Raw genomic sequence first — 15,308 nt, 5'->3', positions numbered from 1 at the left:
GATTAAGCAGTGGGAGGACGGAGGCAGTGAAGTCAGAGTGAGTAATTCCCAGGCAGGAGTTGGCATTTCACTCCACCTCCCGCGTGCAGTGCCCACATTTCCTGCACATCGTGGGTTTTGGTAGCAGAACTGCAGTGTCAGAGCTCCCGGGAGAAGCTGTGGGAGATGTACGTGGTCCCGTCTTTCCACTCTGTCTGCTGTAATATCAAGTATAACGCAATTCACAGCACTGATCTTTATATGGCATCTTTGAGTTTTGGAGCCCTAATGTGCTGATTTTGCTGAGGGCAAATTTCTCCTCCCTGAGGAATTTTTCTGGGCTGCAAGGACAAAAGTCATCTTTTTGGCTACTGACATGCTGCAATTTAAAGCTCTTTGTTGCTATTACCGACAGTACAGCATCATTTTCCTGTCTTGAAATTCTGGACTCCATGGACAACAGGAGCACAGGGGCATTATTTTTTGCGCACTAACCCTCCCCACTCCCAGGCCAGGTTCAGTGCCCTCCTGTGCAGCCTCTCTGATTTGAGTGACAAGTCCCCAGAGATCTGTATCACCACCAGACCAAAAACTGCAGGAAACCCAGCGCCCTGACAGGCTGAGGGCAATCATGCCACAGACATCAACTCAAATCTCAACTGCAGGACCACTAGCAAAGCCACTCTGAAGCTGCTGCTCACTCCCCTACAGCTAAGAGGGGATGAGGCAGGGAGGCTGAACCTGCAGCATCTGTGGTTTTGCTTGACAGCCAGGACGCACTGGGAATGGATCAGATGAGGGCTCTGGACGTACGATAGGGCTGGAAAAGGACATGGGAGAGTTGGAAGGAAAAGGAGGTGGTGAAGGCCAGGGCAGAGGGATGTCCCAAGAATGACACTGTGGTTCTATGAGGCAAAATCATGATGATTTGCACTGCAACAACGCTTACAAAATGACCAAAATAATGAATTCAAGAAGGAAATAAAAGCCAGGGCAAACTGTCCCCCTGAAGCACCCCTATCCCATGCCACTGCAGACTCACCTCTCAGCTCCTGTAGCTCCACACTGAGGCTCTCGATGTTGGAGTCACAGAAATCAAGATTTTCCAGGGTCTCTGTTCTCACCAGCTCATCCTGCTGCTCCTCCAGCATCAGGCTTAGCTCAGCACGGGTCTTGCCATAAGCCTCCAGGTCTCGCTCCACCTCTCCAATCCTCATCAGCAGAATGGAGCGGGGGGAAGCTGATCCTGCCCGTGTCAAGTCCTCACGTCCCTCCTCCACCCGCTGCTCCTGGGGACTGGGCTGAAGCTGTGCAGGGCCCACATTTTTCCGCTGGTTGCTTGATGGAGGCCGGGGTGCAGGTCGGGAGGGCTTGACCGAGAAGGACAGAGACCTGCCTTTGGGCACCTGGCCGCCCCGCGTGTGCACAGGGGTTGTCACAAGGCTGCTGGGCCGAGGAGGGGGTGGCCTCAGGGCTTTCCTCCTCTCTGGCTGCCTGGCGTGGGGGGCACACTCAGGAGACCCACGGACAATGTCCCTCTCAGAGCTGTAGTCCAAGATAGAGAAGTGGCGGGAGACCTTGTCCTGCTCAGTGCCAGTACTTGACAGACTCTTCTCAAACTGTACCAGCTGCTCTGTCAGTTTGGAGTCCAGGTCCGTGCAGCTGTCCCCCTGCGCTGTGAGAGGGCAGCATTCTCCCCAGCTCCCAGCCCATGTGTCCTGGGCACCTCCCAGGCTGGAGGGACAAGGTTTGGACTTCTCCTGCTGACCCTCCACCCAATTGTCCAGGTCCTGGGCACCGCTTTGGCTCTCCTGGGGCTCAGATGCTGCCCAGCTGTTAGGAGAAGAAATCACCTGGCTCTTGCAAGGATCTGAGGGGGAGTGGGGAGCCTGTGGGGGTACAGTGGGGCTGTCTCCATCGTGCTCAGGCAGGGTGTGAGTTTCTGAGTTTCCTGGGGAGGCTGAAATGGTTCCCCCAGACTCCAACTCACCTGCTTGGCCAGGCCTGTTGCCCCGATGGGGAGTCAGCTGAGCAGCGGGGAGAAGGCCATTGACTGTCTTTGTGTGGTCAAAGGGGAAGGAGTCTGCTGTGCCTTTGGGACGTGGCCCTTGGTGTTCTGTGCCAGGAAAGGCCTGATGCTGTTTCAAATCTGTGCCGAGATGACCCTCTGTCTTCCCTGCCGCGTGAGACAAAACAGTGTCAGGCTCAGGGTGTGCAGCCAAGTCATCCTCCTTTTCCCTGCCATCTTCTCCTGGCAAAGGAAGAGCTTCAGAGAAGGTGCTTTCCGGGTCTTGATGGACAGTGACTCCACAGCTGCCTCCAGCTTGGGGATCCTCAGCACCCACTTTTTCCCTGCAAGGCTCAGAGGCTTCCAGCCTCACAAATCTGTGTGGAAAGATGCCACGTTTCCCCCTCAGCTCCCCCTCCAGCCATCCATCCTCCAGAATGCCTATGATCCGAATCTTGTCACCCACATCAAAATCCAGTTCCTTGGACTCCAGGGCTTGGAACTGATAGAGGGCTACACCATAGGTGCTCCCTGGCTCCTCCTCCTCCTTGGGGGACATCTCCACTGTCCCATTGGTGTCACAAGTCCCTGCGGGCTCTGGATCCACTGAGGTTCCTGGTGCTCGCAGAGGAGTAAGCAGTTCCACAAAACCCTCTGGGAAGATGCCCCTGCGGCCTCTGAGCTCACCTTCGAACCAGCCAGGCTCTGGGACACCAACAATGTTGATGACATCCCCTTCCCTGAAGTCCAGTTCCTCCTCCAGCTGAGCAGACAGGTCCATCAGGGCCCGGGCTTGGCCCAGTGAGTAGGCAGGCACCTCCAGGAGAGCACTCTGGGACAGCTGACGGCTCCGAACTGAAAGGCACAGCTCCCGTACACATGATGAGGGGAAAAAGCCCTTGGAACCCCAGCTGCTTCGGCCCTGGAGCCAGCTGGAGGCCAGGGACCCTCCCAAGATCACCAGGTCTCCTGCAGGGAATGAGACACACCAGTTCAAAGCTGCCCTCACGACTGCTTCCCACTTCTTATTCCTGCCTCCCTGTGTCCTTCCTGACTGTGGGCAAGGTCAGACACTCTACACAGAGCACAGTGTGTGCTGGCAATGCACAAGAGCACAGAATGGAGGTAAGGCATGAAGCATGGGCAGCCTCTTCTATGCACATGTCTAAGATACACAGTTTTGGCTGTTAAGCCATGACGGTGCACCAAAGCTTTGATTTCTCTCCCAAATGCAAGTCTACGGTTTGAGGATTGGAGAGCCATTAAAAGGCCGCTGTAAGTTTACTATGATCACACAACTCCAATATTCAGAGTTTCAAGAGTAATGATAGATCATGAGAAACTGGTATCAGAGTGGCAGAAGCCCAAAGGTTCATGGTGGATTTGCCATGACCCACGTCATGAGGTATTAGGAAGTTCCCTGTCTCTCCTGCCACTCTAGGCAGGATGCTATGGAAGGACATGCTTCTGGAAGGACAGATGAGGGCTGTGAGACGCAAAGCAAAGGAAGGGAATGGAGATTACCTCTCTGCAATGACAAGCTCCCTGGCTCTTGAGATGTGAAGTCGCTGGTACAAACAAAGAGTTTTTCTCCCTGCTTCAAAGGAGGAATATCCACAGGTTCCACAAAGCTGCTAGGAAACTGCCCTAAAATGAGAAGCAGACATCAGCAATTAGTCTTTCCTGTAGCCCACCACCACTTCCTCCACCCTTCTTCCAGATTTTGGAAGAAATCTTTCCAGATTTCAGCTCTTGCTAAAGGAAAATAACCAGCTACCCAGGGTGCTTCAATAGCATGGTGGAAGAGGAGCAAGTTTGGGAGTCAGGAATTCCTGAGGTTTTAAATGCTTAAGAGCTAACAGAGAACAAAAAGCTTTGTGCCCTTGGCTCACTCAGGCAACCAATAGGCTGTGTTCGTTACTGGGACTGTGCCATCAGCATGGGGTTTCTGGCAACAGACATACTAAGTTTTCTCTGCTTTCATTGCTTGCTTCCCAACTCAGAGCCACGATGAGGACTGAGACATCCAGTAGTGCTGGACCACTAGACCAGTGTTTTGTGACTGGGCACATCCACCTGGTGCTCCTCACTCTGTAAGGCTTGGCCCCTGCACGGCCTCAGCCCAGAAGTCAGAGGCTCCAGGGACCTCCAGGTGAGGCTCCAGGGACCTTGCCCACTTTGTCACGCTGTGCACCTATTTCACCATGGCACACATTGCTGGATGCCCAGCTATTCTGAACAGGCCACAGCCAGATGGGGCAGCGCACACTTGTTGGCCATCACAAGATACCACTCAGCTACTAATTTCAGTCCCAGGAGCACAGGACATGGTAAAGCCCACTGCAAAGGCCACTAAAAATGTCATTCCTATCTTTTATAATTTGTGGCAAGGACATATGATGGAGTATGGGCTAGTAGTACTTCCAGCATTCACTCTCGATGACCCAATATGGCACCCATGTTCTCCAATAAAACTTGGAGACACCATATCCTAGACACCAAGAACTTTGCCCTGGTTTAGGCGGTTTGGCATCTGCTGTTATTAACCTGAGGTGCAACCAGGAGCCCACAGGCTGCCAGCCTCAGTGGCTTCCTTCATAGTTTTAACCAACTCTACCTCTTTTTTCACGTCTTAGTTTCCTGCTCTGTACATGAAAACAATCTAATGCTGCTAGAAAGGAAGTCATGGAGCTACATTAATTATTCCCCACAGAGTATTAGAATTGGTAGGCTGCAGCACCTCCATAGATCCTATTCAAAAGTGCTTTTTCAATTCCCTACAGCTTTAGCTTAGAAAACTGGGCTGAAAACTACAACAGCTGTTCCAAGGGAAAGCAGGAATGCAAGTGGGTTTTGAGTTAAAGGTCATTAAAACCCATTCGGTTTGACTTCAGCATGTTTCTTTATCTTTGAGCTATGACACACATCTGTTTAATATTCCTTAATAGCTTCATCATCTTGAGAACAAGCGCACTGGTTATGCTGGGAGACAAAACTGTGGTGAAGTAGATACTGGTGATTTCTGCAGAAGTAATTTGTTCCCAGTGACTTCCGCAGCAGCAGCAGGATCAGGCACGCGTTCACTCAATGCCATTTATCAGCTACATGGAGCACAGAAGAGAAGTCCTCCTCTCCACCTTTGCTCCTGTCCATCCTTGTTTTAGCCAGGAGACAGCTTGCGGCTGTTAGCAGCACCAGACCGCTGCTGCAATAGCTGCCCCATCTCCATGGCCAGGGATGAAACTCCAGTCCCCCTCTCATGCTGAAGAGAGAGTCAGGCTTACACTTTAAAGTGGCCTGGTTTTCACCTCCCTGAGAGCTCAAACACCCTCGAAACGTCAGTATTAAGATGAGAAAGAGCTGTTTAAACAGGGACTATGAGAAGTATTTCACTAAGACCATTTTGCTGCTTCTGAAGTTTCTCACACCCCTCCAAAAGTTTGAGAGACTTGCACACTATTTCAGGCACCCCGATATTGATGGCAGCATGTGCAGGAAAATGCTTTAAAGCGGAAAGGAGGAAGTGGGGCTGAGTCAGAGGGCTTGGAGGGACACACGGACTCTGTCACTGCGTCTCCCACTGACTCGACCTGACGAGGTCACTTGGACATGGATGCATTTCCACTCTCAGTCCATCTGTTTCCTCTCTCCCCTTCCACTGCCACAGCAGGTCAGCACATAAAGTAGCCAGGAAATGGGCTGTCTCACCACAGAGGACAGAGCAACTAGTTTCGTGAAGCTCTCATCTCCTCGAGAATTGACTCTCCGGTAATCTCTCTCAAAAAATAACAAATGAGCTGTCTGAACAGTAAAGCTGGCAGGAGACAAGTGGTGGGCAACCTGTACCCTCAGTCCTAAGCAACATCCCGTGAAAGATTTAGTAAATCAAATCTGGTCCTGCACAGCAGTGGTCACGGTGTGCTCACGGAGTGTAGGTTTAGCTGGCACATCTGTGCATCCAGGTGCAGGCATTTACAGCTCTTACCTGTGACACCTTCCTTCTTGCCAAGGAGCCAGAACTCATCCACCACAGCCAGCACCTCGATGACATCTCCCACAAAGAGGGGCAGCTCTTCAGAGACGCTGGGACAGAAATCAAAGACTGCTCGTACCACGGAGCCAGCCTCCATTGCACGGGGTCTGAAGGTGGATCAGTACCTAAGGCTGAGACACAGCAGGAAGTTTGTCAGCAGCCAGAAACACCTGAAATTATCACACATACACTCAGAAAGTAAAACCCTTCCTGAGCACAAGAGGCAGGAACAGTGCGAGAGGGTCCTGTCCTGAGCTCCCTGAAACGCCTCACCACATGAAGCATGCCGCAGGAGCCAAGAGTCTCCAACAATGCAGCCCCCATGGTCTAACCTGCTTTGTCCAGCCCCTCTGGCTATCTCTGTGGGGACACGTGTTTGTGCTGCAACGGGGGGAGAAGCAGCAAGAAAACTGGAAGTGAATTCCCGTCAGGAAGGAAGCAAGAGGAGGGGAGGAAGTTCAGCACTTCCCTGACATGCAGGGCAGGGCCCCGAGCCCGCCACGGCCGGGTGGGCAGACAGCACCACTCACTTGCACGGTCCCACCATGCATGTTCTGGTGGGATGGGCACAGGCATCCCCCTCCCCACGCCACCACTCAGGGCCACAGGAACTGCGTGCTGGAACAGTGTCCCACTTCTGCCCAGTGAGAGAAGAGGCACAAAGTCGTCCCAGGCGACCTCACAGCACCATCCCCTTCCCCACACCAGCAAGGGGAGCTCCTCCTGCCTCTGCCTTGGCTGACCCAGCCTGGGCATCCTCAGACCTGGCAGGAAATGCCCCTTCCGCCCTTTAGGTACCAGGCTCAGCCATGCCCTGGTAGGCTTCGTGATGGCTCCTGGCAGGACCCAGGCTGAGATGAGGGCGCAGACCCTGTCCAAGGCTCTGGGAGCCAAGGTTGAAATCCACCCTGGCAGGGGACCTGAAGGCAAGTAAAGATGTCGTCATCAAGGGCTACGTCCTAGATTCCCCCTTCCTCTAGAAGTCACTGCTGAGCTGGGATACTTTTCTGTACCACCTGCTTTGTACCAACCAGCCTCAACATCAAGGCACTTCGCCGCACCAAGGCAGCAGCAATCCTGCAGCTTCAGCTGCTCCTTTCCCTCTTCCCAGATCCCTCGGAAGAGGAACTGAAAGGTGCATCCATCCACGGCAACCAGGAACCCTAAGATTATTCCTCAACACCTGCACCTCAGACCGGTGAGTGCTTCCCTTCATCTTCCTGTCCCACTGCAATTATGGGCAGAGCATGGCACTGCTGACACCTCTGCAAGGTGTTTTCAGAGTCCTGTCCTCTGCGACGCCGGGACGTCAGCATCCACCCCACCAGCCCCCCTGACACAGATTGCTTTCCTCCCACATCACAAGCAGAGTCCCTGCTCTGTCTGGTTGGACACAACCTCCCTGCAACAGGACGCAACCTCCTCCCCTCCCAAAGCGCCTCTACGTGCACAGTGAACAGTCACCCTCCCAGTGCTGCCCAGCCGGTGATTCCCGTCCCGTACTCAGCATGGCATGTCCAACACCCGCCCAGCTCACAGCAGAAAGAGCACGGTGACGACACATGCCACCGCCCACAGCGAACACACGGGGTCCCCGGGGCCCCCATTTCTCCATACAGATGCACACAGCCCACCTGAGCCCGAGAGTCAGGAAGAGGGAACGCTAACACAGGGAAGAGAAAAACCTCCCCGTTGACGAGGTGCAGCCAGCTTCCAGCGAGAGTGCCAGCGGGGGATCTAGCCAGGGAAAGACTTTCTGCTGACGGGACCGCTCTGTTTATCCAGTCCGACTCACCTCCCGGGAACAAAGCGGGTTTGTACTCGGCAGGAACAGCTTCCTCATCACGTCCCTCCCCACCCCCAGCCGTGCCCTTGCCGCAGCCAGCCCCTGGCCACCCTCACCTCTGCCGTCCCGTCCATCACTCCCATTGCTCTCCACTGCCTTCCCTGTAGCACGTGGGCTTCTTGGGGCACAGGCTGTCCCTTTGTCACCAGCGTTGTGCTGGCTGTACAAACAAAGAGCCCAATATCCAGCAGCCGACAGCACTTTGCCACCAAAAAGAGATGAATGGACTGGAGTGAATCAGGAGCACAAAGAGCTGCAGTTCGGGGTAGCAGGAACCTACTGAGGCAGAAGGAGTAACAGTATTAAAAACATGACCATGTGGAGCAGGGAAAAAGATGGAAGAGCCATCAATTAGCTTAGAAATACTCAAGACAAGGAAGGAGCCTTGCGCTGTTTGAGGTGGGGTGGCTGGGGCACGCTGCTGCATGCTCTGATGGGAAGAGAAGAGCAGCAGTGACAGGCGCAGCAGCAGCAGCCCCTTGCAGGGACTCGGTGCTGCCCTCCACCCCACGGAGAGGCTGCCGACCGAGCTCAGGGTCCCAGGAATCCTCGCCATACTCTGAATATGCAAACTTCACAGCCACACTGGACAAAGTGGCAAAAAAAGTACTGTAGTACAAGTGAGACTTCTTGCATTTCTTCTGTCAAAGGTGTAATGCAAGAGTGGGCTGAGGAGCGCAAGGATTACAGCATGTGCGCTGCAGACCCAAACCCTGGCGTTGCTGCAGTCACTGGGGCTGATACGGCTCTCCCACTGCCCGGGGCTCAGATCCTGCCCCTGAAAACAGCAATGTCTCTTCCTTAACTCACCTGCAGCTCTGGGGACTCATTCATTAAAATGTACAAGATTTGCCAATGAGACAGAAAATCGCGAGGGGCAGGCAGGATTGCAACTGTTACGCCATGTATATATTAACTGCAGTTATAATAAAACACAGGCACTAACATATTCATGGGAAAAGCACTCCCTGAGAGTCAGCCCATGAGGTAAGAAAGCGTGAAGTAACTTCTGAAACTGCCAAAAAAAGAATCCCAACAAGCTCATGTTCCCCTGTCAGTACCAAGAAGAGCAGGATCACTCCCTGACTCCATCTGAGTCCAGACAATATGCCCCTGCATTTGAAAGCAGCGAGTCAGTCTTGTGGGGTTTGCCTGCTCCATAACATGAACTGAACACAAAATATTATGTTTTACAGGACTTCGGCCTTGTCTTACTCCATGGAGCGCTGCCTGCCAACGTTTTCTCCAAACCCCCACCTAGAGAAGGAAGTCTTCCAACATCTTGCAGACCAGAAACTAAGTCCAACTCTTCAGGCTTAATGGTGGACCCGAACTTCTTCCAGATCCACCCTAGATCCTGTGAAAACAAACATCCAGCAGCAGCTCGCGCAGAGGCTCCAGCAGGAAGAGCAGATTGCAGGGAGAGCTGGGCTCCGCCTGCGATCCCCAGTGAGTCACGGCTCCTGACGGCTGGCCAAGCACCGTCCCCTCTCACCTCATGGATGGGTGATCCCTGCCTGCCAGGGGGAAGGAGGGAGGGCTACTCCGCAACTGAGCAAACACTGGGACTTCACGCTGGCGGAGGTCAGGGCTGCGGATTGCAGGACTCCTGCCCCCGCCTAGCAGCAGACCCGCATCCAAAAAGAGCCTCACTGTGCAAGTATGAAGCTGCAGCGCAGCGGCGAACTCGCCCCACTGAGAACACGCTGTCTCTGTCTCGCTGCCCGATCCTGCACAAACTAGGTAACGTGTCCCTGGCGCCCGACTGCAGCCCGCCCGGTGCCAAGCTTCCAGCCTGACACAACAGCATTGTGCAGCACGGCAGAGAGTGGATTCCCAGGGCATTAATCACTCCCCCCAGCCTGCCTGCATGCATGCTCAGCACACATTAACATTACCTCCATGGAAGATTGCCTATTCCATTTTGCCATGAGCTCTGGAGCGCGTCTGGTCCAGCGTGGGCTGATGAAAGGAGGGCCCAGAATGGAATGACGGCTATTAACTCTGTTACAATATTGTTTTGAGACCTTCAGCACAGACTGGATGAAGCTGCAGCAGCCAAGAGAAGGCATTTACACCCTGACTCTGATAACTTCTTGTGTCCCTCCTTTCTTTTTGCAGCTGAAATCAGGCAGGGTAAGAAGTGTCATGTAATAGACTCACCAGCACCACAAATAATTGTCAGGCACTTGGCTCAAAGTGCCATCACTTAGATGGAACCAGACCTACTGAAGATGGTGATATAAATGCCCTTTTTGCATCTTTTTGATGGTAAAGTTGAGGAAACTATTCTCCGATGAGTTTCTGTACCTTAGAAACAGGAGTTCTGTCATCCCTGTTTTTGCTGAAAAATGTGAAGCAAGGATTTCAAGCACTTAAGAGATAAGGCAGCAAAACGAAGAGACCATTTTAGGCTGATTACAAAAAGTATTAACAGCCCCAGTAAAGGGAGAGGCCCAAAGGGTTTGCAGACAGCTAATCCGGTGTTATACCCAAAGCGCTGATCAGATCATGAGATAAAAAGCAGTAACGGACGGATGCCACAAATTCAGAAGCAAGAAAATCAGACTTCCCAGGCACTATCACCACTTGTTTCCTTCTAAATAATACTTTTCAGACTCTCACTCACAGCGCTGTAAGAACTGGCTATGGTCAGCATGACAGCACCATAACTGGAAAACCAACATTTCACCAAACAGACCAAAAAATGTGGTGTGGGCTTCCACAGGCACACTTGGTTTGCACAAGGACAAGTGGATTGTAGCGGAGCAGATGTCTCAGTCTCTATAAAAGCCTTATAGCCTGTCTGAGCAGTAGACCAGGAAGAAGTCAGATTTCCAGAAATGTACAAAACGCAGAACGATTACAGAAATTGATATTAAAAATATTAAACCAATACTGCCAGCGATCTTTTTTTACAATGGAAAAATGCAATGCATTTCAACTCGGTCTTTTCATGCCTCCTTCCACTGATTATAGCTCAATGCCCGTTCACTGAAAACACAATGCACCCGCAGAGACGGAGATGCCCCTCTGCCCCATTCAGTGCACCCTCCAGCTGCTGGATCTGGCTTCAACGAGAGATCTGCTGCAGCCCTTGCTGCGCTTTAGACTGCAGGATCGGTACCTAACATGCAGCAGGAGGAAACCAAGAGTGATGGCTGGCTTCTCACATCATTGTGTCAAGAACAGAAGCTTACTAACTACATGCCAAGGCATTCCTACCCTTCTCTTCTGTTCCTCCCCGTGGTCGCCAAATCTGGACAGCCCTCCTTCCCTCCTCCTTACCCCACTGCATCTGCACAGCGGCACAGTCCTCATCCAACACTTCACGGGTAGGACACCGTCTGCACACCAGCACACCCCGACTGCTCACGCCAGCCTTCAGAGCTGCAGCCACCCGCAGACACTCCCCCTGCTCAGAGCAGAACATGTTGCTCTGTAAGCTCCCGGAGGTCCTTGCTCGCCTGCACATTCCTGGGTGGGATAAACAATACCCCGTTGAGCCAGACTGCCTGGGCCCCGGCTGGAGATAGTGCCAATGCAGGGACGGCAACTCTGGCAAACTGCAGAGCTGACCCTATGAATCCCAACAGAATGGACAATGCAGCAAGCAGGGCAAAACCCCAACTAATGGTGTGGAAAAGAGGAGCCTTCTCCCACCAGGGAAATGCTGAGGACTGCAGCTTCTCATTAGGATCTGCTGCTTGTCTCAGCAGATCCCAAAGAGCCCTCCCTCTGAGCTTCACACAGTGGGAAACACGAAATCTTTTCTGCACTCCACTTTCTAACCCCATATGGCTCCCAGGAGGAAGAGGGATCTCACTTTAAAAAGAAATAGCTGCTTTTGCTTTGTCTGTGACCTGATATACCAAAAATCATTGAAATGAATCCATCTAGGTTGGATCATCAGGGCCCTCCAGAACCAGGACTGCCAAGGACAAAGGCTGCTTAAGCAAGCTCTGGCCTCCCCGCCACACATGTGTGACAGTTTGGGCTATTTGCCACAGGAGCTCTGCCACGTCCCACACAAGTCATTCAAACCACCATTTCTTCTCTCCAGCTGAGCCCTGGCTGTCACAATGTTCTCACCTGCTCCGCTGCAGTATGTGGCTGAGGGCAGGCTGGTGGCATTTGTGTGGGGCAAGGGTAGCTTGGGGAGGAAAGGAGCTTGTGCTGGACCAGACAGCGAGCAAAGGAAAGTCATCTGGAAACTAGAGCACGGCATCAATTTTTAATGCAAAAGCAGAACACCTTGCCACAACACGTGAGCAAGGAGACTGTGATGGATATTTAATCTTTGGCACTGGGGACCTAAGCACGCAAAGGCCAGAACGCCAGCTTAGGAGACAAGAGTTTCCCAAATTCTCTATGGAGTGGCTGCACGCACTTTGCAGACCCCATTACTGCATCCTGTCTTCTCCCACCCAGAGGCACGCAGCTGTCTCTCTTGACGTTTCTGCAGTCAGGCTGAAATGATACAACTTACAATAGGGAACAAAGAAAACCCCAAAAGCAGCACCACTTCTGCCATGCAGTACCTGTGGCTGGGCGACTAGGGGAAGTAGTATACAATCACAAAATTGGTCATTACACCTTGAGTACATATCCAAAACAGGTTGAACTGGGGCTACAAGGACAGCCCTTAATGCTGGAGCACTTGACTTTGCACCCTTAACATATTTTGCAAGATAGCTTTTGGACAGAAGCCCATTACAATGCTTGGCTTGCTGGGCAGGGAGTCCAGAAATATGGAAATTACTCGAGTTTGACTCAGAAGCTCTGCACTTTGCCTGCCTTCACTCCTCTTCTGTGCTGCTCGTTATCTCCAAAGAACCTAAATCCCCAGCAGGGACTCTGCTGATACCTGGCCTCACATGGCCCTCTTCCTTTCAGAGCCCCTAGGTGCTCCCGAGAAGAAAGCAATACATTTTATTTCCTAACAGAAAGGTTCTAAAAATAAGACAAAGTAAAAGCTCAGAAGTGGGGTTGAGCAATCCTGAGAACGTGATTAGAAAAATACTTTTGCTGGAGGTTGAGGGGAAATTATCAATTAAGGTAGTGAAGTGCTAAGGTAAGTACAGCTCAGGCTGTCCCACCCAAGATAACATCATCACCATCACAAAGTCCATCTGAATAGTCACCCACTGCAGGGACACCTCAACCGCACGCTGAACCCTGAGACATCACACAGCCATGCTTCCCACGATGGCTAGCAGAGCCGGTGCTCTGCAAGGCTCCGAGCGTCACTCCTTTCCTCTCCCCTACTGCTCAGTTCCTCCCACCCCATCGCCAAGTTCACGTTTCTCTTAAAATCATTATATGTCACTGCTAATCCTAAGTGGAGCAGCTGGAGAGAGAACTGAAACCTTTGGCCTTGGTAGAGCAGAGGATTTCAAGAACAGAGCAGCAGCAGATGCCAGCTCCGAGATGCGGGCATTATCGGCGCTATGGAGGACCTCACAAACAAGCGGGACACATTTAGACACAATGCCCAGCACGACTCGCAGCCAGAGGAGTGAGTCAAGATGAGGGGGATGATGGTGACGTCTCATAGCACAGAGGCTGTATTTGGCAAAGCATCTGCAAAACTGCAAATTCTGCATCTACAAACTCTTTCAGGCCTTTTGTGGAGGAAAAGACAGAAGCAAAGGAGAGAACGGCAGAGGCAAGGGGAGAGAGAGCCTTTTCAGAAGAAACTGAAAGTCATGGAAACACGACAGACCTCAAAACAGATGTTAATGCTTACGACACAACTACAGGCTTCCTAGGTACTATGGCAAGGAGAACGAGACGTCAAAGGAAGGAGGTGGGGGGAGTATTTCAAACGCCAGGACCGGCAGCAGAAATGTTTGAACTCAGAGGCCAAATTGTGTCAAGGATGGGATCAGCCGAGGCACCGCCCAGGGTCAGCAAAAGGGTCAGTACAGGAGCAGCAGCCGCCTCGCAGGAGGTGTCGAGGGTGAGCCAAGCTGCCATCCCCTGGCGAGGCCACTGGAGGTGGCACCTCCAGTTCATCTCCGTTAAAGTACAAGGTGCCAGCGTCAGGCTGGCAGCAGCGCAGAGGGGTTTGCATTTGCTGGAGTGAGAACGGGAGGGAACCCTCGGGAGTTTCTCCTCTCAGGCCGGCGCGAGCCGAATGGATGCTCTCAGAGGAGCACCCTGGGAAGGCACCGCGCTGCAGCCCGGAGCTGCTGCTCCCTGGGTGCAACCACCTGTGCCAGCCTTCACCAGTGCCACCGCTCCAGCCCCTCGGTGACAAACCGCTCCAGGCTCTGGATGCCCACGCTGCTTCTACAGGTCCAGCAACAAGTTGCCCAGGCAACGCCAGCTCCCACCAGCTGCATGTCTGCCTGGTGGGTGACCACTCCAAGTTACCACTGGCTGCACAGACGTGGCTTAAGAGACCAAAAATCCCAACGGACGTGCAACATGGGGAGTAGACGGGCAGCTCCCACTGTACCCCACGGCTGCTCCACGCTGACGAGGTGCCCCCAGGGCATGGTGGGCTCTGTGCGATGGAGCCACAGGGCACGGCAAGCGCCCAGCTGGGCATACAGGGCTGGAGGGCCACACGCTGACACAGCCCCGGCTGCTGGTGGGAGGGGAGAGCACTCATCCGGGACAGCGGCACCCACCCGGGCTAGCAGCACCCCAGCCAGGGCCACCCGCCACCCCCGCGCCGACCAGAGCGGCCCAGGGCAGCCCCCAGGGCAGGCCGGGCCTCGGCGGGGGAGAAGGTGCCGGTACGGAGTGCGAGGGCAGGAGGCGGCGGGCTGAAGCGGGGGCCGCGGTAGAGGCGGGGGGCCGGGCCGCACCGGGGGCCCGGCGGAGGCGCAGGCCGGGCGGCCGCGGGGGCGCGCGGGGCGGGGGGGAGGCGGCTACGCCGGGCGGCGGCGGGCAGGGAGCGGCCGGCTCCCCGCCTCGACCGCTCCGGGGGGATCCCTACCTTCTCCCGGCCCGCTCCGGGCGCCGCGGCCGCTCCGGCCCTGCGGGTCCCGCTCCCGCCTCCGCCCCCAGCGGCCGCCCAGCCCCGCCCGGGCCCCGGCCGGCCCGGCCCCCAGCGCCCGCCCGGCCTCGCAGGGCCCCGCCCGGCCCCGCGGCCCGCCCCGCCGACCGCCTGCCTCCGCCAGGAGGCCGCGGCCAGGGCCGGCGGGCCGGGCCGGAGGTGCTCCGCGGGGCCTGGCCCGCAGCCTGGGCACCTCGGGTGACATGGGGACATGCCCCTTGGCGGCCCCGCTGGGCCCCAGACTGCGAGGCAGGCCCCCCGGCGGGACACGGGGACACCCCGACCTGGGACGCGCTGCCCAACGTGGGTGCCAGGCATGGGGACGTGGAGTTGTCCTGGTTTGAGCGACACAGGACTAATTTATCTTTCAGTAATTTTACTTTTCGGTAAGGTCTCTTCTAGGGAAAACTTCACTTTTAGAAGACTCTAGTGT

At 54.2% G+C, this 15,308-nt stretch overlaps 1 protein-coding gene across 6 annotated transcripts in view; it reads right to left on the bottom strand.

Annotated features, from left to right (window-relative positions):
- The window catches only part of DNMBP (dynamin binding protein), a 36,427-nt gene extending 21,535 nt beyond the window's left edge, over nt 1-14,892 (bottom strand). For 2 of the 6 annotated variants that reach the window (XM_054204478.1, XM_054204484.1), the window contains exons 1-4: nt 7,923-11,705; nt 5,973-6,151; nt 3,512-3,634; nt 1,022-2,956 (exon numbers count right to left, since the gene is read on the bottom strand). In XM_054204478.1, the coding sequence (XP_054060453.1) occupies nt 1,022-2,956; nt 3,512-3,634; nt 5,973-6,117 (2,203 nt within the window). In that variant the 5' untranslated portion in view covers nt 6,118-6,151; nt 7,923-11,705. Of the gene's footprint in view, nt 1-1,021; nt 2,957-3,511; nt 3,635-5,972; nt 6,152-6,293; nt 6,313-7,654; nt 7,754-7,922; nt 11,706-14,815 lie in introns of those variants that run through there. The other 4 variants (XM_054204481.1, XM_054204479.1, XM_054204482.1 and 1 more) reach the window with 4 other exon arrangements.
- Nucleotides 14,893-15,308: the final 416 nt, after the last annotated feature.

This window comes from Rissa tridactyla, chromosome 6 (assembly GCF_028500815.1).
Source record: "Rissa tridactyla isolate bRisTri1 chromosome 6, bRisTri1.patW.cur.20221130, whole genome shotgun sequence".
Lineage (NCBI taxonomy): Eukaryota > Metazoa > Chordata > Aves > Charadriiformes > Laridae > Rissa > Rissa tridactyla.
Note: the sequence above shows the minus strand (reverse complement) of the source record. Positions and strands in the feature narration are given on the sequence as shown.